The sequence below is a fragment of the Thermochaetoides thermophila genome (genome assembly GCF_000221225.1).
Source record: "Thermochaetoides thermophila DSM 1495 unplaced genomic scaffold scf7180000011815, whole genome shotgun sequence".
Taxonomy (NCBI): domain Eukaryota; kingdom Fungi; phylum Ascomycota; class Sordariomycetes; order Sordariales; family Chaetomiaceae; genus Thermochaetoides; species Thermochaetoides thermophila.
In genome coordinates, this window is record NW_006383031.1 from 584869 (window position 1) to 611799 (window position 26931).

Consider the following 26931-nt stretch of genomic DNA (forward strand, 5'->3'; position numbering starts at 1 on the left):
CCAGGGGGGCCCCGGGAGGACCGTATCAGACCGGAAAGTTGATTGTATCCATCGGAAGGTAAAGCGTTGGTTTGGCAAAAATCGTCAGCGACACGGCAAACCCAGTCGGGCCAGCCCTGGTCCGCTAGGACCGCAAGTTAGACCGAGGGATACGCCGAGTCCACGTCCAGCATCACCAGAAGCCCGTGGTAAACCTGCCTCGCCATTGTCTCCGCGTCATGGACGAGGGACCGTACTGAGTCGAGGGCCGGCCTCGACGGTACCGCCCTGGCCATGTCCGTGGGCAGGAAGCCCGACCCCAGCGCAGTTGTTTTCACTCGCCTGGCCAGCAGGCTTTTGCTCCCTTTTCCAAACGTCGAGGGAAGGGTGACAGTGCGCCAGCCTTTGTACGAGCGAGGGTCGCGCCCGGGTTTAGACAGAGTGGCAACTGTGGCTTGTTTGAATACCTTGGGGAATACCCCCAGCGAGATAAAGCCCTCAGTCAGAGCCCAAGCCACCGATTGTACTACCTCCCACGCGTGCCGCAGAAAGGCCAGCGGTATACCGCCTTGCTCGTGGTGTTGAATGAGGCGTCCAAGAAGGCGTCTCTCAGCTTCGCATCGCTAGATGACACGGCTAACTTGTCAGTCCAGTCGCGGGGAAGCTCGGGGCCTGGCCAGAGAGGTTTACGCCCCTCTCGGGCTCCGACCGGGTGAAGGCTTGTGTAGCCAAGTGTGTGGAATGGTTTTCTGATAAAGGCGTTTCCGTTGTCGTTTGGTATTAGCGATACGCAGACAGGCGTTTATTTGAATAATCTGACCATGGGCAAGTTGTATGCCCCTCGTCCAACCCTTACTTTCTGGGTAAAATTTGATACATCTTAGTTCCCTTGGAGTAAGTCTAGCAATTCAGCAACCTTTGACCAACGCAATTCTCTTGAACAAACAGCTCACACGAGCATGGATTACAACTACTAGTACCCAACAACCTCTCGTGCTTGTACTTTCTCAATTAGCAGGTGACACATGTCGATAACCCCTCCGATCACTGTTCAACCACGGCCCACACAATAATATGTATTAAGCCAGAGGCTTTGGCAATTATTGCCAACACCAGGATTCCAGTTGTAAAAATCAGATACGGATATTCCGTACGTGGCGGCAATAGCGGCGCAATAGTCTCCAGACACGACTGCCTGAGTGTTAAACGTCTGAGCTGATAAGCTAAAGGAAATGATTAAGACTAGCTTACCTTTATGGAACTTGGTGCATCCGCTAACCATTCCTGGGTGGAACGGAGTAGGTGTTGCGACCTGGCAGCCAATTATGTCAGATTATTGAAAGGGCAGTTGTACTGAGCAAGTGAAAACTTACACCTCCAGCTGTCGTAGTCGGCGTGGGCTTTACATAGCCGATCGTATGCACACAGACATAAGTGTCCAACCAAAGGCTCTGGCAGTTGTTTCCAACACCCTTATTCCAGCTGTAAAAAGTCTCGAGAGGGATGCCGTACGTGCTAACGATAGTAGCACATTCATCTTCTGATACCACAAGGTGAAATTGGTCGCAGTTTGAGGCCATTCCAGGCTGGGTAGGCGTAGGGGTAGTGATTCCATTCCCAGTGCTGGTGCTTGTGACTCGAGATGTGGTGGTGCTGGTGCTGAAAGTTGTAAAGCCGCCAATCACGCCAACACAGAGGTATGTGTTTAACCAGAGACTATTGCAGTTTGACCCAATCGCAGGGTTCCATGCATACAATTGGGCGAGGGTGACGCCGTATTTTTCACCAATGCTATAACAGCCATCACCCTCTGACACGAAATGGAACTTGTTGCAGTCTTTGGTCATGCCAGCCTGCGTTGGAGTAGGGGTTGTGATGCCGTTGCCAGTTGTAGTTGACGAAAAACTTGCCGTAGTACTGGTGATTGTACCAGTTGTCGATCCCCCGATCACACCAACGCAGACATAGGTATTGGCCCAGAGGTTGGTACAGCGTGAGCCTACGGCCGGGTTCCAGGTAAACAGATCAGCAAGCGAGATGCCGTAGATTGAGAGAATGTCGGTACACAATTCACCATCTTGTACCAGATGGAATTTATCGCAGTTCTTCACCATGCCATCCTGGATTGGAGTTGGAGTGACTACGCCCGTAGTCGTAGCTGGGGATCCTGACGACTGTGTAATTGTGGGGGTTCCAATCAAACTGGAAGTGCTTTCAACAGGTATGCCATAATTTTGCTCAACGCAATACGAGTTTCCCACAATCAAAGAGCATGAGCCCGCTACAGAAGGATTCTACAAATTGTTAGTTTCCATCTTTCTAGCATATCATGATAATGATGAAATGGCCTACATATAACTCAAACTGCTGAAGAGTGAGGCCGTATGTAGCTGCAATGCTTGCACATGTCTCTCCGCTTGTTGCAATATGCCAGTAGCTACAGTCGTCGATGGTGGTTGGATCAGTAGCTGTGGGTGGTGGTTCAAGGTATTGAGCCAACGCTCCATGGGAGAGAAGGCAAGCTGCTGGATAGAGTGACTTCATCGTTCTTTGAGAGGCCACAACTTAGAGAGTCACGAACTACCTTTTCGTGATATGTTCAGTTCTATGAGATAGTTCTGGGGCATAATTTATAGAGGGAGAGTGCCTTCCACTGTCATGTATCATTTTTTACTGAAGGATTCGTGAATTGGACCTGAACTCTGACCCTCTGTCGCGGAGCAACAGTCAGTGATCATCAAATGATGTCCAACACCAGCCACTATCCAATTAACTGCCAAGATGTTGCATTGCATGGCAAAAATGGCTTCCCCGTCTGGTAGAAACACCGAAATTCCTACCGCTTGGGGATGGGAACCAGACTGAAGTTGGCCACTGGCGCAGTGCAAAAAGTTGATGCCTGGCCATTGTGGACTCCGGTCCCCCTTGGTCTTCGGAAAATGGATATCCTTGGGCAGCGCCGGAGCGCCGAGGTGAGCTGCGCCGCACGGGTAGCACTCTTGCAAGGTTGAAGAGTGACATTGAGAGCGATACGCAGACATATATGCAGACATACCAAGGCCCCTGGAAAAAATCTGCAATCACACGGCCGTTGTAGCCGGCTCGATGTCACTTAACGATTAACCAGTTCTGGAGGGTAGGACAGCGTACGGCTGCGGAGTGCGAACGGCTTAGAGGTTACATCCCGCCCGCTGCAGTGGAGCTGGAAAAGACCAAATGACAGGGCTGAATTCGGAAAGCCGAGATAGTTCCTCGCCGTATCGCCTGTCTAACCGTTGGATTCCCTCGGTGTAGGCAAACATATCGCAGCCGTTTCTAAGTAGCTTGATGTACCTCTGGCCTCTCGTGCAATTAACCGTGTCTTGTGGAGCTGTAGCTGCTATTTACGACGACTTTGATCAGAAAGTATCTGCTTAATCGGTATTATGCTAATTCAAAGGGTTCGCATGAAGCGCTTGGGTGTGCTCCCAACACAAATTCCCTCCCCTGGTTCCCCTGGTTCCCCTGGCTTCGGTCTGGTTTTATCGCAAGGGGCCCACTTCCTATCAATCCAGAACCAGCAAGATGTTTCCAGTGAAGTGTTCAATAGATTCCCGACTCGATCGTAAATTTCATTCTTCAGCTTGCTGTGTGGCAAAAGAGAACTTATCTTTTCTGTGATCCAAACGCAGGCAGGACTGCTTTTCCTGGGTCTGTCCCTGTGCTGTCAGAATCTTTCTTAAATATATATTTTTGCTTCAGTACGCCATCTCGTTTGCCTCCTCCATCCCGACAGCAGAAAAAATTTCGTTGCTGTCATGACCGTCTCTGTGGTTCAGGGCTTCCTCAAAGCCGTTGCTCTAACAGCCGTGGCAGTTGATGCGCTCAAACTCTTCGAGCTTCCTGCAGATCTTCCAACATCGATACCTCTGCGTTGCCGAGTTCCACTGACGCAAAACATCACCTGCGAAGTCGAGAGCCTCATCGCTCCACAAAAAGTTCTCTTTGGTCAAGTCATCACTGGTACTCATGCCGAAGCATACTGTACTCCAACTTGCAGGCAGTCTTTGAAACAGTTCCAGACTGCTGTTTCTTCGGGGTGTGGTCATACTCTTTATAAAATATTTCCAAATCAAACCGAAGCCTTCTCGCTGAAGGAGCTTGTTGATGACTTTGTTTGGGCACAGAACTTGCTGTGTCTCCAGGATGGGCATGTAAACCATCTCTTTACACAATGGCTTCTCGCTGACATTGGATGACAGAGACGAATACTGCCTGCCGGCGCTTTTCAAAGGTGAAAAAGAGGACTGTTCTGTATGCTCCTTAAAATATGGAGCAATAATGCAGGAATCGGAGCAAGGTCGCCGGAGATTCCCTGAAGATGACTTCAAGTCACTATTATCATCATGCTCAGTTCCAGCAAGCAGCTACCCCTATAGCTTTACCCCAGGCGCACCGACAACAACGGACGAAGCACCTACATCTACCATTGCACTACCAGAGTGTGAAGGAACCATCTACGTAGTGCGTGATGGTGACACGTGCAATTCCATCGCAAAGGCCCAGTCAATGTCAACAGACAGACTGGTAGAAGTGAACTCGATGGATTACATGTGTACCGGCCTCCATACTGGTCAAAGGTTATGTATTCAGGACACTTGTGAGTTGATAACAGTCCAAAAGAACCAGACATGCAAAGATTTGGTCGCCGGAAGGGGTTTTACGACGGTTGAGCTCATATCTTGGAATCCGTATGTTCAAGTCTCTTTGAGTTCTTGATGTTGTCAAATTACTGATACGCTTGTCATCATTGAAGGACTCTGAAAGGTGTTTGCGATACACGACTTACCCCAAACCTTGACAGCCTAGAGGGCCGTCACTATTGCATTCAGTAAGTGTTTCAAAATGATATACGAGAGAGAAATGTGTTAGTGGCTAAGAAGTTTGACACGTGTAGACCACCAAATGCAGTTACTCCTTTTCCCACTGCAGAACCCACCCCAACACGTACGACAACGACCAGACACTGGTAGGTAGCCCTAATTACCATTACTATTCGCTTAGTGCGATTATCTAATAAAATCAGGACCACCACATTCTTTGATGAGTGGACAGAGGGAGTTGAAATCCCTGAGAATGAAGCACCGGCGCTTGTCACTCAAGTGCCTTTCTATGACAAAACCTATACTCCCCCAGCAAAAACTATTACTCCAAATGCTACATTGGCTTCCATTATGGCAGAGTACACGCAGTATTGCTGGCTCGATGGCCGTGACTTCGCCAATGACTATAAGCCTGAAGACTACCCTGCAGCCTGTCAGTCTTTGTACGAGAAATACTGCGTGTATAACCCCGACATCCCACCACCGACCTCACTGTCCCGTGTGCCCGCAGTATGCACACCGAATCGAGCCACCTACCTCGATGATTTGATCTTCGTTCCGACCCCAACTCCTATCCAAGAAGGTGTGACAGAAGCATGTACCAAATTTTACAAGGTTGAGGAGGGCGACACCTGTCAATCAGTGGCGACTAAACACCAAATCTCGTTGTCGGACTTATATACCTGGAATCCTGCTGTGGGAACTCAGTGCCAAGGGTTGCAGTTGGGAGTTTGGGTCTGTGTTGCTTACGATCCGCGCTTGGAGGGCTATTAGTGAAATATCTGATTAGAAAAACAGCATGTTTTACTTTGCAAAGGAGGTTTAGTACTTATTACTACCACTGCCTATCAGCACTAGTAATTCCAGTCTGTTATGAACTCAAGCTGCTGGGATTTTGTCTTCAGTTTGCTAGTCCCTTATTTAACAATGGATACCGATGGCTTTTAGCTCAGAACTATGGCTTTGTACTTGAACCTCTAGCAAATTAGGGCTTGATCTCACAAATGACATGTATCATAGTCAATGGATAAAACCTGTTGCATTCTTGGAACAGAGATCTCAAGCGATATACTACAGCAGGGCGAAAACTGCCGAGTATGTTAAGCAAATGAGAACTGCCATAACCAGGCAAAGAAAAAAAAGGCATGATAATCGTGAAAATGAACTCTAGTAGGGTATTTAGAGCAGTTGAATAAGTGACTTTGCTTTGAAGTAAGTGACTAAATGTGAAATTGAGAGCTGCTCTAAAACTCAAAAACCAGTAGACCTAAGAGCGAACGTCAAGGAAAAGCATCTCTTCTTGATCTATTCCTCTTTGACCAGGTTTAGAGGATAGCAGTTCGAACTATTGCTGTCTTGTGAGTAGGCACATACTGACTTGAATTAACGTCATAGCATTCGAAACTCTGGTTAACATTGTATGAAATCACATCAGAGTGTCTGACCGGAACATCCCAACTTTCAATCTATCTCACATGGGGCCCATACAGAACAGATAACATCAATACTACCATTGTCTGCCTGTTTTAGCTGTACATTACCCTTGGTACTTGTTCGCCGGGGAAGGCGGAAGGCAATTCAGGGGCCTGAATGGTCTCACATTCAACTATCCCCTGATGATATTCCGACATCTAGAGTCACAGCAGCAATGTAACGCCCTTTCTGGAGGTGCAAGGATTCTGGAGAGAACAGTCCGACTTTTTATGCATGGGTAACTCGTGTATGTGTGTATGTTTGCGTTGGCGTTAGATCAGACATGTCCTGATTTAGAAGGTGATCATCAATGCTGGGGGCTATTATGGATTCTACCCATATTGCTTGAGGCTTATTTCGGCCAAACCGCCCATTTTGAATCTATAGCTAATAAAAATTACATCCGTGAAACGAGTACCGTGGAGGCCGTAACGGTCTGAGCAGCAAGGAACTTGTGCACCTCAGCCGAGAAAAATCATGTTTGATTATGCAAGGAAAATCGAGCTATTTGGTAAAGAGAAAACCTCATCAACGTCGTTTTGTAAACTCTTGGAGCAGTTATATCCCTGTTCAGTCGGTTACTACCCACAGGGTTGGAGTGGAGTGGAACCATATGCACTCAGCAGGCAGAAGCAGATCCCTATCTTCGATACTACCCAGAGGTTCAATGCAACTGCACCGATTATGGTACTAGCGCTGGCTCCTCCCTAGCCGATGATAAATACTCGTCAAATTGCATGGAAATGTAATACGTGCACATATGAGAGTTTACTGTGACTGGGAGGTACAACGCCTGGTGAGTATAGCGGGCAGCCTAATACTACATCACGTCGCTATAACTCGCTATCAAGATCTCTGATTCCCAAGGATCAATAGACTTATAGCGTTTAGGTGGTATTAGAGCCAGGAAAGAGTCGGTTCATAATCCCACTTTGGTCACTGTTACTTTGGCCAACTGTGAGAAACAGAGATGGGATAAGTAACAGTACCTGTTGGCCTTGGATCCGAACATGGGATCAAGAAGACGGCAACGTAGACAAGTCTATCTTGCCCCTATCCCCGTAGCAACAGTTCAGGGGTGTAAGACTCAGATATCTTGCGAGTAGCTTCCATTGGGAATATTCAAGGAGCTAGTTCCAACCTGTGGATTTCAGATTATTCCCTCAATCCCCTTACCGACCACCACTGGGGTTTGATTTAACAGACGACCACACATTAACGTGAGAGTGCTTACTCACACGAACCTTTTTTCCATCTAATCGATTGTTACGAACTTTTCACTCCAGGCTTTGTAACACCGGCCCATGCCTGCATGGGGGTGTCGAAAAAATGTTGTCATTGAGGGGCCTACAACGCTTCTGGAGCCTGCTAGTCATTTTCGTTATCGTCTCAGCAAATATCATAGGAGTATTCGCTCAGCAGGATGCCACTTGCGGTCCACTGAAGCCCTGTGAGGTTGGCTGTTGCTCGAAGAACGGCCAATGTGGGTTCACAGAAGCCCATTGCGGTGAGGGCTGCCAGTCAAACTGTAATGCAAAAGCTGAGTGTGGTCAATATGCCCCTGAGGGTCAAAAGGACTGCCCACTCAATGTGTGTTGCAGGTCAGTAGAAAACAAAGCAAGATGATTCATAGATAGCACTCACTGACAGCATATATGGATAGCAAACATGGCTTCTGTGGCTACACAAATGAATTCTGTGGGAGTGGCTGTCAGCCAAATTCGAAGGGTGAGGGCTGTGGCACACCTAAGCGTCCAAGTTGTCCTGCAGAAGTAGCCCCTCTCAAGCTGCCCCGGCGAGTCGCATATTACCAACTTTTTGCTCTCAACCGCGACTGTGGTGTTAAGGAACCAGAGGATCTCCCTCTGGGGGCTCTTACGCACCTTAACCTTGCGTTTGTCAATTTCGAGCCAAATGGTACCGATAAATGGCGTTTAGACCACACGGACAGCTACTGGATCAAGCGAGCCGTTGCCACAAAGCTCCGCTATCCTCATCTTCGCGTTAATATCGCAATTGGCGGTTGGGCTTTCAATGACGAGCCCACTCAACGTTATTTCTCGAACATGGCAAGCAGGCACAATTCACGAGAGAATTTCGTTAAGAACGTGGTCAACTTTCTGCGCCAGTACGGCCTCGATGGTGTTGATATCGATTGGGAGTATCCTGCAGCATTTGACAGAGGAGGCACGCCGGCGGATGAGGACAATTATGTTCTCCTTCTTTCTCAGATGCGGCAAGCCTTTGACCGAGAGGGCGCTGGTTGGGAGATCTCCATCGCTATCCCAAGCAGTTACTGGTATTTAAAAGGCTTTGCACTGGAGCGACTGCAACGCTACGTCGACTATTTCAACTTCATGTCCTATGACATCTACGGCATGTGGGATCGGGACAACAAATGGACGGGCCCGTATCTGAAAGGGCATACAGACTGGAGCATGATCGAGCTTGGGCTTGACCTTCTCTGGCGCAACGGAGTCGAACCCAAGAAGGTCAACATGGGTTTCGGATTTTACGGCCGATCTTTCACCATGGAAAACCCATCATGCTTTGAGCCTAATGGCATTTGCAAGTTCTCTGATGGCGGAAATCCCGGCTCCTGTTCGAACACCAAAGGAGTCCTGACATACGAAGAAATCGCGAGCCGAAACCACTCCCTCGATGTCGTGACCATTTATGAGGGCAAGGAAACCACGGTAAAATACAACGTTTACGGCGTCAACCAATGGGTATCCTACGATGACGCACAGTCTTTTCACGACAAACTCGAACACTTGACCTCCAGGTGTCTAGGGGGTCTCATGATATGGGCTATCGACCAGGACACAAGTGATTTCAAGGCATTCGGTGAGCTAATGGGGGACTATGCACACTTAAATCTCCATGGGCTTGATGCAGACTCAGCAGAAGAACTGTCAGACCTGTTTGGACAGTATAATGGCCAACACTGTTACGTTACCGAGCGCTGCACAAAAGACCGAGATTTGAATTCTGGCGACACTGTTCATGAGGGTGAAAAGTGCGACCCAGGGTATGAGTCTGTTGCAAAAGCACACAACCCGATCCAGAAATATCCGCGCAAGCTCTACGACAAGTGTGAAAAAGGATGGTACCGCCACATCTGCTGCCCGAAGAAGCAACTTCCAAAGGAGTGTAAATGGATTGGTGCCCCTGAGCGCAACCGTCACGGCTGCATAGGGGAATGTGGCGGTGGAACATTTGAGTTGAACTCAGATGACGCTGTCGATCCCTATGGTAACCAATTGTGCTATCAGGGAAGACGTAAACTCTGCTGCAGAAGCACCAAGCTTTTTGACGACTGCTTTTGGACAAAATGTTCGCAGACACCCTACGCTAGTGACGACCATCCTGACTGCCCAGACGGCACAGAGTACGTGACCTGGCGTAACGATAAACCTGATGGGAGTGGTGGCATGTGTCAGGAAGAGTACGGCACACGCGGAAGCCCACTCAAGTCCCCATTCCGGAGCTCGCTCTGCTGTCCCAAGGGGCGTTCGTTTCAAAATTGTCTTTGGTCAAACAGCATACAACCAACCCGTGAACGAAATGGCACGACGATCGTGGAGGTTGCGACACCCGAGGAGATATGCCTGCCACGCATGTGTCCCAAGAATAAGATCCAAGTCGCCTTAGCACTAAGTCCGCCACCAACTAAACTGCATCGAGAATGGAGAGGATCGGGAGAAACTTGTGATAGCAACTTCAAGATTCCAAAAGATACTGATCCTCGCTTTCCTCTCTGTTGTGATCCCCCATCTCTCTGGAACAAAGACTGGCCTGTTGACCCAGAAAGATTATGGGAAGAATACTTCAACAATAAGGAAAAAGATAAGGCAGTATGGAGTTATGACACTCAGTTTGAGCACAATGATATGGACAAACACCGTGCTTCTCTTGATGTTATTGATGGCTCTGACGCCTTCGGGTTTTTGATGTTGAACGGACCTCAGGAAGCAATCGACGACAGTTTCCACAAAACCATGACTATCGTCCGTCGGAATGCTCAGATCCCCAAGGTCAAGCGTGAGATCTTCACGAAAAACAAGACGCTGATCGACAAAGTATTCGAACATGCGGCGGAAACTTTCTATGCATACTGCAACTATCCCGCAGGTTCTCCTGAATGTGAACGGTTATTCCTGGGGGGTGCTGAGGATACAATCATCAGCTTGCCTGCTCATGTTGGCGAGGGACCTTTTGCACGTGTTGTAAGCATTCAGAAGGTTTCTGAAGAGGATCACAAGATCTTGATTCCTCGACATCACTTTGAGCATCGTTCAAAGGAGAGGCTGAATGACAATCCCCTATGGAAGATCAAGATTGATTACAACTTTCATCTCGCTCGGCAGGACCGTGGCAAGGTCAAGATTCGTGTTGACTACTCTAACTTGCTGGGCTACTGGAAGGAAATTACAGATTCTCCAGCAGAGCGTCGCCGCAAACGCAACTTTGATCCTCTGCCTGGTGAACCTGGCTTCAAGGTAGAACACTTCCGCAAGATGGTTGCTCGTGGCGAGGAGTATGATCGCATCATCGGCCGTCGCTCTCAGAAGACTGTTAAGCGCACAATGTCGTTGAAGGACAGTGAGTTAGAGCCGAATGGACACTTGTCTACTTCAACTGTGCCCCTAGACTTCAGTTATTCCAAACGTTCATCGCATGGGAAACGCTGGTGGGGAGCGTTCAAAGAATGGCTACGCAAACTCACAACTGTCACTAAGGATGAGCTTGGTGACTTGCCTCTCAGCTGGTCAAAGAGCGTCAACTTGTTCAAAGCAAGTGCGGGCTGCCCCCAGAGAACCTGGAACGCCAACTTGAGGGTAGACTTGAACGCGGAGGTTAGCATGCAAGCAACATACGCATATTACATGTCAGCAACCTTCATCCCTCCAAGCAAGCCGGACGTCTTTTTCTACTTTGGCGTTGAGCCAACTGCTGCTCTTGAGTTAGTCATGGTTGGGAGTAAGCGCCAGTCCTTCCCGTTCATGCTCGCCTTAACTGTTTGTTGGGAGGACACTGACACAAGCACCATCTCAGATGCTGCTGCCCGGTTGAGAACTGGACAGAAAAAGATTGTCGATACTTTGTCTTATCCTGGTCTTGCTATCAAGGGGATTGCAGCTGTTGGGCCTACACTGGACGTGTACGGAGAGGTAAGGACCCAATGCCAAGTGTTTGGAGCACAGGAGTGTGACTGCATCGAGTAAAATAGCTAACACCAATGCATAGATCAAAGGAGAGATTAATTTGCATGGCAAGGCTTTAGCTGGGTGTCGGGTGACCCTCGAAAAGACGCAGGTCTACTGGCCCCAGGACGACAAAGAGATCGACAAGTACGACAAGATCCTTGGCATCAATCTTCGAGATAAAGAAGTACCTAAAGGGAACAAGATCGAGCCTTCCTTTGAGGCCGGTGTTGAGCTCAAGGCAGAGGTCGATGTCATTGTACAGCCCCAGGCAAACGTTGGCATAAAGGTTGGTGGAGGCTCATATACAGGAGGAACGAGCCTCGTTGATGCAGAGATATCGGCCTATGTTTTCACAGCTCTACAATTCCTTGCGACAGGTGTTGCCAGCACAGTGACCAAGACATTTAACTACACATATGGCGTCTACCTGCATTGGAATGTTGGCTATAAAGCGGTCGCATCCATCCTCGATTGGGTGTCGTGGGCTACACAGCCCCGAGAGGCCTACCCAAAACCCCGGGTCATTCGCATTTATCAGAAGCACGGAAGCATTGACCTCTCGCGACCTGGTGGTGGATTCATTGACCGGCGAACGCTCGATTCTTTGACACTCCATTCCACTTTCAAGTACTCTAACGAAACGTTAGCTCAGGCCACATCGCCACTGGATTCCGCCCTGTCCATGCGCAGACGCCAAAATGATGACGACGGGGATCCAATGGACATTGATTCACCCGCTTCGCCGACCTTCTCGCAAACACAGCTGACTTGCCCGGCTGGCGGTTCTCCAAGCATCAAGATCCCCGAACTGCGTCTGAACTGCGCCGCACTGCCGCCTCTCTCAGTTAGCCTTCCTGGCAATAAGAAGTTTCGCATGTCAACGGTGTGTGATGGTTATAAAAGCGGAAATATCCAACTCCCAATGACCCTTACACACGCTAGTGTAATTAGCGAAGACAGCATGATGCGCAAGAAGCAGCGACGAAATGAGGCCTGCAAGAACAATGATCCGGAACCAGATGGGCTTCACAGGGACAGAAAGTCTTGCAAAGAAATGAATGAAGAGTTATACAAAGCTGGATTCCCGCGGCCAGTCCACTCTACGGTTCAGGTGTTAGAATGTGACGAGTTCCCATGGGCTGCAAGCGAAGAAGGAGGTAGCTTCATGCCGGTCAATGAGCGGAGCCGACTCTGCGTCCCTCGGGTACAAAACAATTATGCGGGTCAATGTGTCGATCTTCTGAACGACATGCAGTCCAACGTCGGCAAGATGGAGCCGATTGACCCGCCCAAAGGCCAGGAGCGTCCGAACCTCTGGGCATATTGGGGAGGCAAACAGAACGCCAATGTTAAGATCTGGTACACCACGGATGTTATCAACGGTGTTCAAAATCGAATGACAACATACAGTACCCGCCAGCCGATCCCGGTCGGCTACCTACCGAAAACATGGAAGGGAGTAAGTAACTGATTAATGCTTATTTGCTATCTTTTGTTGAGGGGACACTAACAGAGAGATCCAGAATGATAAAACTTCGTGGGTTTTCAAGAGAAATTACACATTTAGCATCGTTGATGATGGCAGTGATGCAAAGAGCTGGTGGGATGCCACACGATATAAGGTTACGAAAGCAGGAGAACAGTTAGCAGATCCCAACAGCTACCAATCAATTCTGTGCGCGGTCAATATTTTTGGACAGACAGACTACTACAAGTATCCGGAAAAGAATGGTGAGAAGTGGAACGGGCTCTGTCTGACAAGCCCCAGAGGCCGCCGTAAGTTGTTCCCCAACTGGAAGCTACTCGGGCCGACTGAAGGCTCAAGTAGCCTTAAATGAAAAGTGAATACTGACGTGATGGTCTTGTACAGGCCAGGAATGGGATGACCAATGGGGTCTCTCAAGATGCTTGGTCGAATTTGGCAAAAGCCACGATGTTAAGCGTTCTGTTGGCGACGAAGAAGCGACAGAATGGGCAGTTAAAAGTATGTTAACTTGAAACAAGCACCGTTAATCCTTTGACGAAACACATGGTAGAGCAAGCTAACGTTCTTAAATAATAGATGTAACAGTCCTCGAAGAAGGAAGGGAGCCTGTGTCTCCTGAAGAATTTTGGGAAAACATAATAAGAGTCAGAGATGTCCAGCTTTCCTAAGAATCAAGGGAAGTAATGAACAAGACTACCCGTGCAGGCAAAGAGGTAAGATAATGCGGCAGCCACTACGATTGGGACACTCCGAATCCCTAACAATCAAACATGTCATAACACTCAACGGGATTATTACATGTACCTACTGGTATTCGTCAAGCGCAAATTCGTAGTTTCATTGTTGAGAGATTAGAAACTAGCCGTGCGATGCCAACCATACCAGCTGTGTATGAGACTCTTGTCCTCTAATCTGGACGAGATGCAAACTACTTCTGCTGAGTGTTTTAGTTTGTTCTCTCTGCCATTAATTGCACGATTCTTCCTGTGTCTCCAATGGAAGAAAAATATCGATGACCCAGGAGGTAGAAACTGTGCGAGCGAGTTTACTTGAAACACGACGGCGAGAGCGTTACATGTAAGGTCTGGCTATTAACGGCATTGCAATGTCCAGAGGCTATTTGAGACTTCAAATTAGATCAACTGTGCCGCATGGTTGCATCAGAGCAGTCCATAACCGGGATTTGATGCTACCCACTCATGAAGCAGGCTAACGTTAGTTTGGCTGCAACCCGATGGACCAAGCGCTGTGCATGCAAACTTCTTCCATGTAGCTATAAATTCGAGTAACCGCACTCTTGGAAACGCGATCGGCCCTGCGCTCCTCACACCTCTGGGACCTTTTTGCAATCAGTATTACCACGTAATTCAAAGGTATCCGTGCAGATCAGAGCCTAACCATGAGCTCCATTAGTCAGGAGAGCATCGAAGTAACTCCTCCTTGGGGTTCACTTCCGGTTGAACAGTATCTTATTGTAAGTACCACTTTTCTAAACTCTGCTTGTCGTCCCTTTTCTTGATGTTCGTGTCAATTAGGTTTACACATATGAGCGGTTCCAAGCAGCATTTTCGATTAAAAGTCCTGAACAGCTTTTTGCCGTGTTTCTAATTAGACTATTGTCTACAGCGCAACTGGGATCACTCGTCCAATATGACAGCCGATGAGCAGCGTAAGAAGGTGGTTGCCGCTTTTGTCGACGAAGACCTCCTTGATGAGGATCTTTTTGCCTTTCCCCCAACTCGCACTCCAACAGAATCGGAGATCACTGAAATCCTTGCTCCATGGCGCCCTCAGAAGTTACGTCACATTGCCGCTGCACATGCTAGAATACCAGGGTTCTTCCCAACGGATTTCTCTCCATTTTACTACATTGTACGAACTTACTACGACGGAGGCGCTGAAGATGATGTCAAGTTTCGGAAGTGGCTGGATGACAGCGACGAAGACTGGGGACATTGCATTCCCAGAGAACACGAGTGGTTCTGCGTTCTCAATGACCCCGAACTGTTTAATTATGGAGACGACCACTGGACTCGAGTCTATGAAGTGCTGCCAGAACTAGCTTCAAGAGGCCCGGATTGCCGTTTCACAGAGGAGCATATTATATGGGGGTTAAGTTGGGGGCAAAGCTATAGGGATAGTGAGGAATATTCATCGGATGAGGAGAACCTTGCCGAAGGTATCAGGGCGGCTGCATCAAGAGACGAGCCCTGGCTGGTAGTTTTTGATTTGGATGCCTTCAAAGAGGAGAGAGCTAGGCTCGTCTATCGCGACAGAAAAGGTTACCCAATCAAGGAGACGGTGTTAGGGATGCCCGAAGGATATGAGGATTTTAGAGGAAGATGTAGCCGCGGTGCAACATTCGAAGGTTACTGGGAGCATGCAGTAGTGGCAAACATGTATGAACGTAAGGGCAAGATCATGAAGAAACTGCTCCCGTTGGTGAAGGAGGCAGAAGAAAAGGAGCGAGCAGAGGAGAAAGAGGGAAAGGAGATGCAGGATCAGACTAAAGAGGAGAAAGTCTATGTATGATTACTCTCTCCAGAATGATAACTTGGAAATCAGGGTGCGGAAAATTGCTGTCTTTGGGAATCAAAAAGGGCTTGCTTCCTAGTATGTGAGTTCAATTCTTTATTTGAGATATGCCTTTGTGCAATTCAAGTTGGCATTCTCTAAGACATCACCTTCTTCCTTGCAAGAGCACAAACTATCATCGAGGAGCCCTAATATTCCCGATGGTACGTTAAAGTCAACATCTCCAAGCTTAATGGTATTCTGTTCCTGTTCCTGCGTGACTGTAATACAGCTTAAGAGACAACCCCTGGCCTCAATGCCTCATGGCTCTAAGTCACAAGATTTCAGATGGATGGCTCTGTCTAACTGGATAAAGCCTGTTCAGCTCAGCCTCCATTAGCATAAGCTATGCAGCTCTAATAATCAATATCTTATCAAAACTACCTCCTGAGCAATTTATCTGAATCACTCACCTACTCAACAGCAAAGAGCTGGTGCTCAGATCTCTATGCTCAATATCCGATGGACCGTGCAGCAATGCTAGGCCCCCTTGCCTAGTTCAATAGGACTATCACCGCTGATTGGGCCGATAGTTCCATACACTCTTTGCCATATGAAAGGGAGAACAAACGCTCTGAGATTGTTCAAATCTCAAGACTGATTGTCATGCAGCTCACCAAGATGGACCTCTGCAACATGGTCACCGTTGACTGCAGCTATTGTTGAGTTGACTGAAGGCAGTGCCTTACTGTGAACGACTCTGCGACAAACACCTCACATAATAGTGGCCACTTGATTCAGCCAATCAAACATTCCTGAGCTTTGGCTGTCGTGTACACGACTCCTTGTAGCGTCAATCTCCAGAGCCTGTTGCACCATAGAGATCGTACTCTGTCCATGCCCGTTAAGGGCGATGTAGTCATGGTCTTCGATGAAGCTTTTGAGGTATAGACATTCAGCTTGTTTGGAGTGTTTACTCACCACACTCCTCGACGGAACAGATATCATCCCTAGACTTTTCTCACCAACACCTTGTGAGCAATCAATAACCCCTCACTTCCCACCTACAGCTTAGTGGCACAGCTGCTTATCTTCTCATATCTCATCTTCAGATCAGCTTTTCTGGAAATTTGCTTGTGTCAAACCTTCAGCAAACCACTGCCCTTCTTGACACACCTGCAACATGTCCATCCACTGGGCTCCCAGTTTCATATATGACTATCTGGCGTTCGAATACTCATTCAGTTCTGAGTTATCACACACCACTTCCACTTCCACACGCGCAGCGCGCGACTGAGCTGTCGCGCACCGCGACTCAGCACCGACCACCCCCCCAGAAGTATAAATTCCTGACCACCCTCGCAGACTTTGCCCTCTTCCCTTCCAACCATAGCATTAACCTCCAAAACCTGCTCTTGACTACAATTGGAGTTAGAAGGGGGAGGGAGGTGCCTCGATTCTAGAGCTGATGGCCCAACACCAGCCTTCTCATCTGGTCAGCTGACCTTGACGCTCTCGGCCGACCTCGCCGTTGATCACCTGGGAAAGGAAGATCAGACACCTCCTAGGCGGCTCCCTCCTTTCTCTCACGAGATTGGAGGTTCAGAGGGGGGGGGGGGCATTTGTGGGCTCTCTGGGATTATCTCAAGGCCTCATCCTCTGGACCTCTCAGCCCTCCCCTTCCATTCTCCATGGAGTGGTGGTCGGGAAGTTTTGGGGGTTCAAGACTGTTGTGGGGACCTTGGGGGTTCGTGACCGACACCCTCCTTCAGACCGACTTGGTCATCACTGCTACGGGTGGTTGAGAGGATGGCGAGAGGAAGGACAGCCACCTCCTCTGACTGGGCCCCACTCCTTCCATGACTGGTGCTCAATAAGAGCGAGGGACATGTGAGGGCTCACTGGGGTACTCAAAAATACCTGACACAACATTCTTCACTAAAGCAAGGTTAAATTGTGCAATCATCACTGAATGGCTAGCCAACATTCCAGACCGACAACCTCCCCTAGACCGACTTAGCCATTCTCTCCATGAGTGGAAGAGGACGGGCTGAGGGAGATCAAAACCTCCTCAGACAGAGACCCACTCCTTTCAATAAGTGGTGCTTTGAAAGAGTGAGCGACAAATGGGACGTATTCCCCGAGGGTTCGCTGGGGCCCCAGTGCAGAGGGGATATAGGGGATAATGACCGGAACTCTCCTCCAGACTGACTTGGTCACTCTCTTCAATGAGTGACTCGGGAAATGGAATGAGGAAGATAAAACTAACCTCCTCGACCATACCCGTCATCTAAGCTGTGGGTGATGGGCAAAGGAAAGTGAGAGACATCTGAAGGCTCACTGCGAGAAAGTGACTATGACCGAGAACCCCTCCTCCAGACCGACTCAGTCATCCTCTTCAGTAGGTGACTGAGGCCACGAGGTGAGGGAGATTGATAACTTCCTCTGACCAGCCCCATCCTGTCTCCTTGACAAAGGCCGAAAAGAGGTAGAGACACCTTTCATTGAGGGTTTACCGGGAGATCCGAGAAAGCTCTGGACTTCTCGGCCGCCACCTGCTCATGCGGGTGGTGGCCGGGTGGATCTGGAGAGAAAACCCGCGAGGGAAATGGGATGATTTCTGACCGACACCCTCTTCCTGACCAAGTTAGCCATAGATAGTTGAGGCAATGGAGTGAGGAAGATCAACTTCAACTCTTGTCCAGCCAGTGGTAATTTTTATGAGTTCTGTCTGACCTTAGGGAGCAAGAGACATTTTGTCATCTTCGTATGTGGTGATGTGTTTCATGTTGTTGATACTACCCATGCTTTGTAATGATATTGTTTCCTTCCCACATCCCTCTCACTCCTCTTTCCATCAGTACCATCAAGTTTCCATCCCACAATGTATGTCGTCTCCCTTGTCCCATCCAAAGTCACTTTTCAGTTATGCCTGATCCAATATCTCCCTCATACACTTGCTAGTGCCAATGATGTGTTTGTTGGTTTTGAATTTGTCCATGTCCCTTTATGTCCTCAAGTGCCAACTACTGGCAATTTCACCATGACGCATCATGCATGATTGTCACGGCCAACGGAATGAGGGAGACCATGCCAAGAACAACAAGACGGGAGATGTTGAAGAGATAGACCAATCAAGATTATATCACTGCCAAGACCAACTTTTCACAGAGTGATACTCCAGTATTACCGGTGTTACTCGTGATGGCAGGATTGATACTGGAGGAGATGCTCTTGTATCTAGGACCTAGCTGGCCGCTCGTTAGGAGAGAGTACCTTAGTAATGAAACAGTTGTTAACCAACAACTGGTGACCGCAGTCAACCACATACTCTACTGTATGAGGAGGACAATCCTTCAGGCTCTATAACCTAGCCACTACCTTCGAACCCATGTCAGGAGGTTGAGGAATCGTCACAATGATGCTTTTGTATCAATTGGGTCTAAGCAAACCCGTCTGTGTCTTTGGGGTATTCTGACTATTTCCCGCGCGGGTAACACCCTCCCGTGCCGTTGGACTAGCGTCAGTTTTGAATACGAGATAAACACCTAGCAGGCGGCTTATTGGAGTCCTTCGTGCCATCATCGAGCGTCGTCTGGAAAGGAATGAGTTGATATGCCTACGAAAGGTAATAACGCGATTTGACAGACTACTACGCGATCTCACCATTCTGATATCAATTTTCCTTGTTCCAGCAACCCTCGCAAATCTTGATCGAGATTTCAATATCTCTGTGATAATGTCTTCAAAGAAGACCGTTCATATGTCTTAAATCTTCTGCCTATGAGGTGTAGGACCAAACATGAGGAAGGTACGGTCGAGTGCCGGAGTAAAGAACGTGCGATGAAGCAATCAAGTTCATTTCATGCTACACTTATGGGGCAAAGAAAGAAGGCAACAAAGGACAGGGCTCCAAAAAGGCACAAAATTTTATATAGATTGTGAGGTAGGAATCAGGTCAAGTCGTGGCTCTTGATGGTCTTTAAGTGGAATCCCAAGAACAAACGCACAATCATGAATTGCACATAGCTCTGTCAACAAGCCAGGGGCCCGCCCTGATATCGCATGCGTGGTGTAGCAATTAGATGTTGCGACTCAACACCAACGTGGAGGCTGGAAGCTCAAGAATGGTATAGAAATATTCCAGAGTCTGTGGGGGCTCGACTGGATGGCTTCGACCCTATTCGTGGCCTTTAAACCAAATTTTGGCCTTTTATGCTGTGGGCAGCGTGGTTTTGAACAAATAACAAGACCTGTTGACCCAGACGGGAGTTGAACGCGAAGTTCGACTGCGATTTCCTTGGGATGAAGAGACTCCAAGAAGGAAAAGCGCAATGGCCTGCGGGCCACGTGAGTGTCGAGACATTGTAGCTCCCAGTCTCCCATGTATAAATTCCTTGGTGACTTCCATGACATAAACAAGATCCAAATGATAACCTAACACCCTTTCCCCATTGGAATTGAGAGCTCACATCACATTACGCACTGTAAGCTGCTAGCACTCATTGGATACAACGTCAGTGGTTGAATACGTGAACATACTAGGGTATGAATAAGGGTAAGAACGGCATCTGAATGATGATGATAAGGATAAACCTTAACTGGAAAATGCATTTTGTATTATGGGGAGCTCTGGGAAGCTCTGAGGCTAGTTGAGTGTATTATTTACTCATCAATCATCCTACGTATAGGTCGCTTTGGAAGACCAACGAGTATGTGTTCCTCGTTGTATGGAGCTACCTCTTCTTGTCGATATCCTCTTAACAAGACAGCAGCATCGAGGCGACAATATTTTACTAAGAAAACTCACGTAACACCCAGGAAAACCAGTTGAACTGGTGAAAGTCTCAAATGTTCCTGAGGGTTGACGTTCAACATCTTGGCGATGTCAATCTGGACACTAACCCACGTCTTGGCAATGACGTCATGCCAAGCTAAATTCATCTTGTCCCGCCAAGTAGATCTGATGAGCAACGAGTTTGACCCCGCTGTCTTCCCCGCTAGCGATTTCAGGCTTTGCAGCATGCTCAAAAGCCCTTCAAAATTTGGGCTCTTGGCTCCTCATTATTACAAACTAGGTATCATCTATTCTCTAGTATCTCAGTGTGCAAATCCATGTTCTTAGAGGTTGAAAATGAATAGCTTGTATCTAGACACTTTCTACGGTTTGGGGTTTTGAAGTCTCTGGGGATGCGGTACTTGCCAAGGTTGGCCTTCAAGTCGTCCTTGTCCTTAATCTTTCTGATCTCAACAAAAAGCATGTAATGAGCTGGCTACCAATATCAGGGGTGCATGCAAGGACCCCGGCTTGTCGGTTCCAAATTTGGCCGATGCTGCAGCCCTAATAGATCCATGGGGATTTCAACAAAACCGATTCTCGACTCAGGGGAAAGCCAACAAATCCACCTAGGGCAGGAGCTAATGGCCACGCTAAGTCCACATATGAGTGCAACAACATTCCATTCACTCGCGCGCTGCACAACTCTCCTTAAACCATCTGCGTCTTTAACTACCGCAATCCGTTTCACGGTGAAGCTCCGATTTAATATCCTGTCATACTTTTCCACGACCGCATCCAAATCCTGTCCCACATCATCACAAAAACCCCAGCTTCCCCGGCTGCGCCGCTACACAGAAGCAGAACTGAACGCCATGACTGAGAGGGACATAATCAATTACCTGCAACAGACACACGATCGCGTCTTCGAGAACAACAAGGCCTGGGCGGCCGAGAAGAAGGCCAAGGACCCCCACTTTTTCGAGAAGCTGGCGGCCGGCCAAAACCCCGAGTATCTCTGGATCGGATGCAGCGATTCACGTATCCCCGCCGAGCAGATTACGGGTTTGGAGCCCGGCGACGCGTTCGTGCACCGCAACATTGCCAACCTCGTGTGTAACACCGACCTCAATGCCATGAGCGTCATCAACTATGCCGTCGAGCACCTCCACGTCAAGCACATCGTCGTGTGTGGGCACTACGGATGTGGTGGTGTAAAGGCGGCGTTGACTCCTAAAGATCTGGGCATTCTTAACCCCTGGCTGCGCAATATCCGCGATGTTTATCGCTTGCATGAGAAGGAGCTCGACGCCATCGAGGATGATCAAGCTCGGTATGATCGTCTCGTAGAGCTCAATGTGTATGAGCAGTGCCGCAACGTTATCAAGACCGCCAGTGTTCAGCAGTCCTACGCCAAGAACAAGTATCCCATTGTTCACGGCTGGGTGTTTGGCTTCCGCGACGGCCTACTGAAGGACCTTAAGATCGATTTCGAGACCGTTCTCAAGGACATCCAGAAGATTTACAACCTCACCGAGTCATAGATGCGAAGTTATGACAATGGAAGGGCATTCGCTGGCTGCATGATATTATTCGCGTATTCTACCCTCGACTTTTGAAGATTGACTAGACAACACTTGGATTATAGGCATTCGGTGACCCTGCTTTTTGACATAGGCTGTTTGACATTCGGGATTATTTTCGATTTCACAAATAGCCTTCATTTCAAAACAAACTTCATCGGAATAGAGTTGCCTTAACAAAAATATTGCCCCGAGAGGTGAAAGAAACAATTCTCCGTGATATCCATGATTGTAACGTTTTGTACTTTTCCTGCATACGCCACCCGAGGAGTTGAGAAGCGTCTAATTTTACAACAAGATTTGAGTAATCGCTTACTCTGCACAGGTTGCGGTCTATCCAAAACACAAATTGCCTGCCAATTCGTTCCATTCTCACAGCTTCATGGTCATCAGCTCCACCATTGAGTCAACAGACCCAAGCGCAGCCCTCAATCCCACATCCACAGCTCGCTTGTACCTCACCAACAGCACCACAGCGCCGGCCAGCACAGGCATGCCCACAAGTGCCATAAACCCGCGCACCAGCATGTCCCCCTGATACTGGCTTTTCTTCTTGACCTCTGAGTACCGCTGATTGCTGAACGACACCCGAGAATACTGTGTCTGCCAGCCCAGCCACGGCGCATGCTTGGACAGCTTCTCCTCAAGCCACTTGCGCAAGAGGTACTTCCGCGATAGCACCTTGGCACGCATCTCCTCATAATTGTTGAGCGCCATGTCATTGATGGCATGCGCATCGGGGACGCGGATCGCTGTGTACTCTTCGAGGGCACGAGCTCGCGACTCGACGGCGAACTTGGAGTCAGGAGAGAGGAGCTCGTCCATCCGGGCATGTTTGTCTAGGATATCAAAGAGGATTCGGACTGACTCGAGCCCCGCATTCATGCCTTGGCCGTAAAAAGGCACCATGGCGTGGGCAGCGTCGCCGAGGATAACGACCGAAGACCCGTAGTGGTAGGGTTTGCACTTGATGCTGATGAGGGGAAGGTGGGGGTTTTGCTGGAAGGAAGAGATGAGTTCTTCAGGGGGGATAAGTTGCGTCACGCCGGGGAAGTGTTCGTCGAAGAAGGGGATGAGGAGAGCGGTTGGGTCGGACTCCAACTTGGAGTAAACCCAAGGAGGAGCGAAGAGGGTGCAGACGAAGGCACCGCCCTGAGACTATTAGCCGTATGAGGATAAAAAATGGCTGGACTTTCTCACCTCTCCTGGAATGGCAATGAACATGAATTCTTTGGCTGGCCAAATGTGTAAGTGGTTTGGAGAGATCCTGTACCTGGACATAGGATTTTCGTCTGGGGCCGATTCCTTGGGCTTGATCTGGAACTCGCACCAGAGGGCGGGGACGTAGGTTTGCTGGTAATCCATCTGGGTGAATTTCATCATGTGGTAGCGAACAGCGGAGTGAGCCCCGTCGCATCCAAGCATGAGGTCGAAGCTGATCTCAATTTCGCGCCGGTCCCCCGGATTTCGGCTCGACCCATTTTCGCGGACTTCAAACCATGCCTTGTTTTGCTTGAAGTCTGCTCCTGTGAGCTTGTGGTTAAAGAAGAATTTCACATTGGGCATAGCCTCAAGGATATCGAGAAGCCTCTTATTGAGGCCGCCGCGATCAATTGCCAGGATGGCCTATGACGTCAGCTAAAAGGCCCCCGAAGACGATGCTACGAAGCAACAAGAACAATTAAGGGTCATGGAGTCGTACATTGCCGTGCACAGGATCATAGTCTTGCGGTTCCTCGCACAAAGCGCCGGCTGCCGTCCTGCGGTGGATCATCCGGCCGCGCATCGGGATAGTGGCGGCCAGGACATTCTCAACGAGGTTTGGTTGGTCGGCATGGCGCATAGCATTAAGACCGCGCTCTGAGAGTGCAAGGTTGATGGATTTGGTGAAGTTCAGGGGAATGGTGGACGGATCGCGGAGATCTGCAGGGCGATCATGTCAACACCCAGATCCCGTTTGTAACATGGCATCGCCGAGTTCATGGCCGCCGCGACGATGCGCAACCGCAACCGCCAGTAAATTGATGTGAGAATGTGTAAAAAACGCACCACCTCGAAGTTCGTAAATTTCAACGCTGTGGCCTCTGTTTGCCGCGTACAGCGCGGCTAGAGAGCCAACAGGACCGGCGCCCACAATCGCAACCCTCAGTTTTCCTTCCATTGCGAGTCTGAGATCTGGAAAAAAATGCTGTTGGTCCGATCTCGCCGGCTCACCTCGAGATCAGTCGACAAGAAGGTGCCTTCGGCTAGTCCCGACTGTCTCATTTGGGTTGGGTACCTCCGGGGACGCCCCTATCCATTACCGCCCACACACCCCCTCCTGCGATGCCCACCTCTTCATATCAGGGTTGAGTTTGTTGCCACTGGCCATCATTACCCTGGAGTCCCGCAGTGTTCGAGAACGCTTTGATACTGCGGGGTGAATCAGCCACAGTTGCCCCGCGGCACCGAGTTCCGCACTGACGTTCCGTTACCCGGTGAAATTACATGTAAATGCAGTCATAACAGGGTTAGGGCCAAGATCACAGCCTATCTGGTCTGCGTCATGTCTCTGTGATAAACGCAAGATGATAAAGCTCCAATTTGGCTAGGGAATAATCATAAATATCAGTTTCCACCATTTGTCCGTGCCTTGTGCTTCGGCTCAATGTCTCGGTAGAAATTCATAGCATCGCTTCTGAGTGCAAGATCTGGTGATGTAAGATACACTGTACGGAACATGAAACGTAACTTTTTGAGCGCCACAGCCGTCCGTGGCACCCGCGCGACAACAAAAAAACTGCAAGCACTACGAGCCATTGCCTTTCCTGAGCGAGGCTATGGGCTGCTTGGGATATTAAAGCGCCTCGGCATCGGACGCGCGAGATCTTCACAGTCGCTAGAATCTAATAAGCGACCGTTGTACTTTTTTGACAACCAGAAACCGCATAGCCCAACGACATCTACCTTCGTTCCTTCGCGATCGCATCTTCTTCCATTTCCCCTAGAAAGCATCCCATCTGCAAGCCTCATAGACCGCACACCCCCCAACATCATGACTGAAGAACCGCCGAAGAAAAGAAAGTGCCTCGGGGCCGACTGTGAAAATGAGGCCAGCTCCTTGCAGTGCCCTAAGTGCCTCGCTCTGGGCATTAAGGAAAGCTACTTCTGCTCTCAAGAATGCTTCAAAAAGAACTGGGTAAACTGCTTCATGGCGCGCTCCTTGTGGGCTTCTGCGGCTAACAGTTAGCCAGGCTACACACAAGAATATGCACAAGCAAGAAAATAGTATTTTGAACCACCTCTTCCCTCCAAAGGCTGTATCTAAACCTGATCCAGAGACCGGCTACTTCAATCCGTGGCCGAACTTCAAGTATACCGGCACGCTGCGACCGGTCTACCCGCTCTCCCCGAGACGTCCCGTGCCCGACCACATCCCCCGTCCTGATTACGCCGAGGATGGTATCCCTAAGGCCGGCAGATCGCTTGTCCGGTCAAACAAGATCGAGATCCTCGACGCCAAGTCGATAGAAGGCATGCGGAAGGTGTGCCGGTTGGCCAGAGAAGTTCTGGACATTGCGGCTGCCGCCCTGCGTCCCGGTATTACGACCGACGAGATCGATGAGATTGTACATAACGCTTGCATCGAGCGCAATGTGAGGCTCATACCGGCTGCTTTAACACCATGCGTTGTCTTGGCTAATTCACGCGATAGGCGTATCCTTCCCCTCTGAACTACAACGGCTTCCCCAAGTCAGTATGTACATCAGTCAACGAGGTCATTTGCCATGGAATTCCTGACAAGCGCGTCCTCCTGGACGGCGACATCGTCAACCTTGACGTCACTCTCTACCATGAGGGTTTCCATGGTGACTTGAACGAGACATACTACGTGGGCGACCGGGCCAAGGCCGATCCCGACTCTGTCCGTGTCGTGGAGACGGCGCGCGAGTGCCTGGAGAAAGCCATCCAGCTGGTTAAGCCAGGGACTCTGTTCCGCGAGTTTGGCAACGTCATCGAGGAGCACGCAAAGTCCCGTGGCTGCAGTGTTATCCGTACGTACGTTGGACATGGCATCAATCGCATTTTCCATTGTCCGCCAAATATCCCTCACTACGCCAAAAACAAGGCTGTTGGCGAGTGCAAGCCTGGCATGACATTCACCATTGAGCCTATGATTGCTTTGGGCAAGTACAGAGATGTCACCTGGCCCGATAACTGGACTGCGGTGACGATTGACGGCAAGCGTACTGCTCAGTTTGGTGAGTTTTATACATTGCAAGGCCTAGGAAGGTCTAGTTCCAGCTGACACCTCCATAGAGCACACTCTCCTGGTGACTGAGACTGGTGTTGAGGTGCTGACTGCCCGAACACCGAACTCTCCCGGCGGGCCCGTTCCTATGCCCCCCGCGGGTGACTCTGCGGCTTCGGATGGAAAGAACTAGGAGGTGAACGGGAGCAAGATCTAGAAACGCAACACTCTGTGATCTTAGTCCTTCAATACCCTCTGGTTTTCTGTGATACCCAGCAACGTGTTGGCCTGAGCTAAACGCCCAATTGGTAATGGGGTTGAGTTTGAGGTTACTCCCTCCTTTGACAGAGATAAATGGTAGTTCTAGACAAAAGGGCCAACCACATGGCTATCAAATATAATCAAGGCTTAGCAACCTACTCGCTACCTACCCCACACACCTGCACTCTACAATTTGATCGTCAACCTTCAGCACATCACGTCATTCCCTCCGCAGCCTTATCGCTCTTATCATGCGCTGAAGCCCCACACCAAAGGCCGTGTTGTGAACTTGCAGCCAAGCTTGGGCCACTACAAAAGCCCAGCCGAGAAAGACACTGTGCCCCACTCACAGCTTTCGGCTCCTGCAGGCTGCCAGCAACCAACCACCAGCTTAAGAATCCGCCTGCGATCCACACAAGTTCTGCCCACGTGTGTTGAGAGCTTCGCTCTGCACCTCCCGCTTTTCATTCTGCACCACGCTCAAACTACGCCGCGCAGCCTAAACCACGACACCGGCTTCTAGGCCCATCTCGCACCCTCCCCCTCCCCCAGACC

The 26931-nt window shown here is 49.3% G+C and overlaps 4 protein-coding genes across 4 annotated transcripts; 3 read left to right on the plus strand and 1 right to left on the minus strand.

Moving 5' to 3' along the window:
* Positions 1-8380: 8380 nt before the first annotated feature.
* Positions 8381-15542, plus strand: CTHT_0017780 (uncharacterized protein; the record flags this gene model as incomplete). Its single annotated transcript, XM_006692215.1, has 8 exons — positions 8381-9827; positions 10125-11297; positions 11373-11488; positions 11565-12983; positions 13048-13300; positions 13395-13508; positions 14384-14484; positions 14637-15542. The coding sequence occupies 8 exons, from the start codon at positions 8381-8383 to the stop codon at positions 15540-15542; spliced, it is 5529 nt and encodes a 1842-aa protein (XP_006692278.1).
* Positions 15543-21176: 5634 nt separating this feature from the next.
* On the plus strand, positions 21177-21845 carry CTHT_0017790 (uncharacterized protein; the record flags this gene model as incomplete). The annotated part of the gene is made up of 1 exon (XM_006692216.1): positions 21177-21845. The coding sequence occupies one exon, from the start codon at positions 21177-21179 to the stop codon at positions 21843-21845; it is 669 nt and encodes a 222-aa protein (XP_006692279.1).
* A 411-nt stretch (positions 21846-22256) lies between these two features.
* CTHT_0017800 (uncharacterized protein) lies at positions 22257-24045 on the minus strand (the record flags this gene model as incomplete). Its single annotated transcript, XM_006692217.1, has 4 exons — positions 22257-23036; positions 23085-23510; positions 23587-23807; positions 23934-24045. The coding sequence occupies 4 exons, from the start codon at positions 24043-24045 to the stop codon at positions 22257-22259; spliced, it is 1539 nt and encodes a 512-aa protein (XP_006692280.1).
* Positions 24046-25132: 1087 nt separating this feature from the next.
* On the plus strand, positions 25133-26308 carry CTHT_0017810 (putative methionine protein; the record flags this gene model as incomplete). Its single annotated transcript, XM_006692218.1, has 3 exons — positions 25133-25519; positions 25579-26125; positions 26184-26308. 3 exons carry the CDS (start codon positions 25133-25135, stop codon positions 26306-26308), a joined length of 1059 nt encoding a protein of 352 aa, XP_006692281.1.
* Positions 26309-26931: the final 623 nt, after the last annotated feature.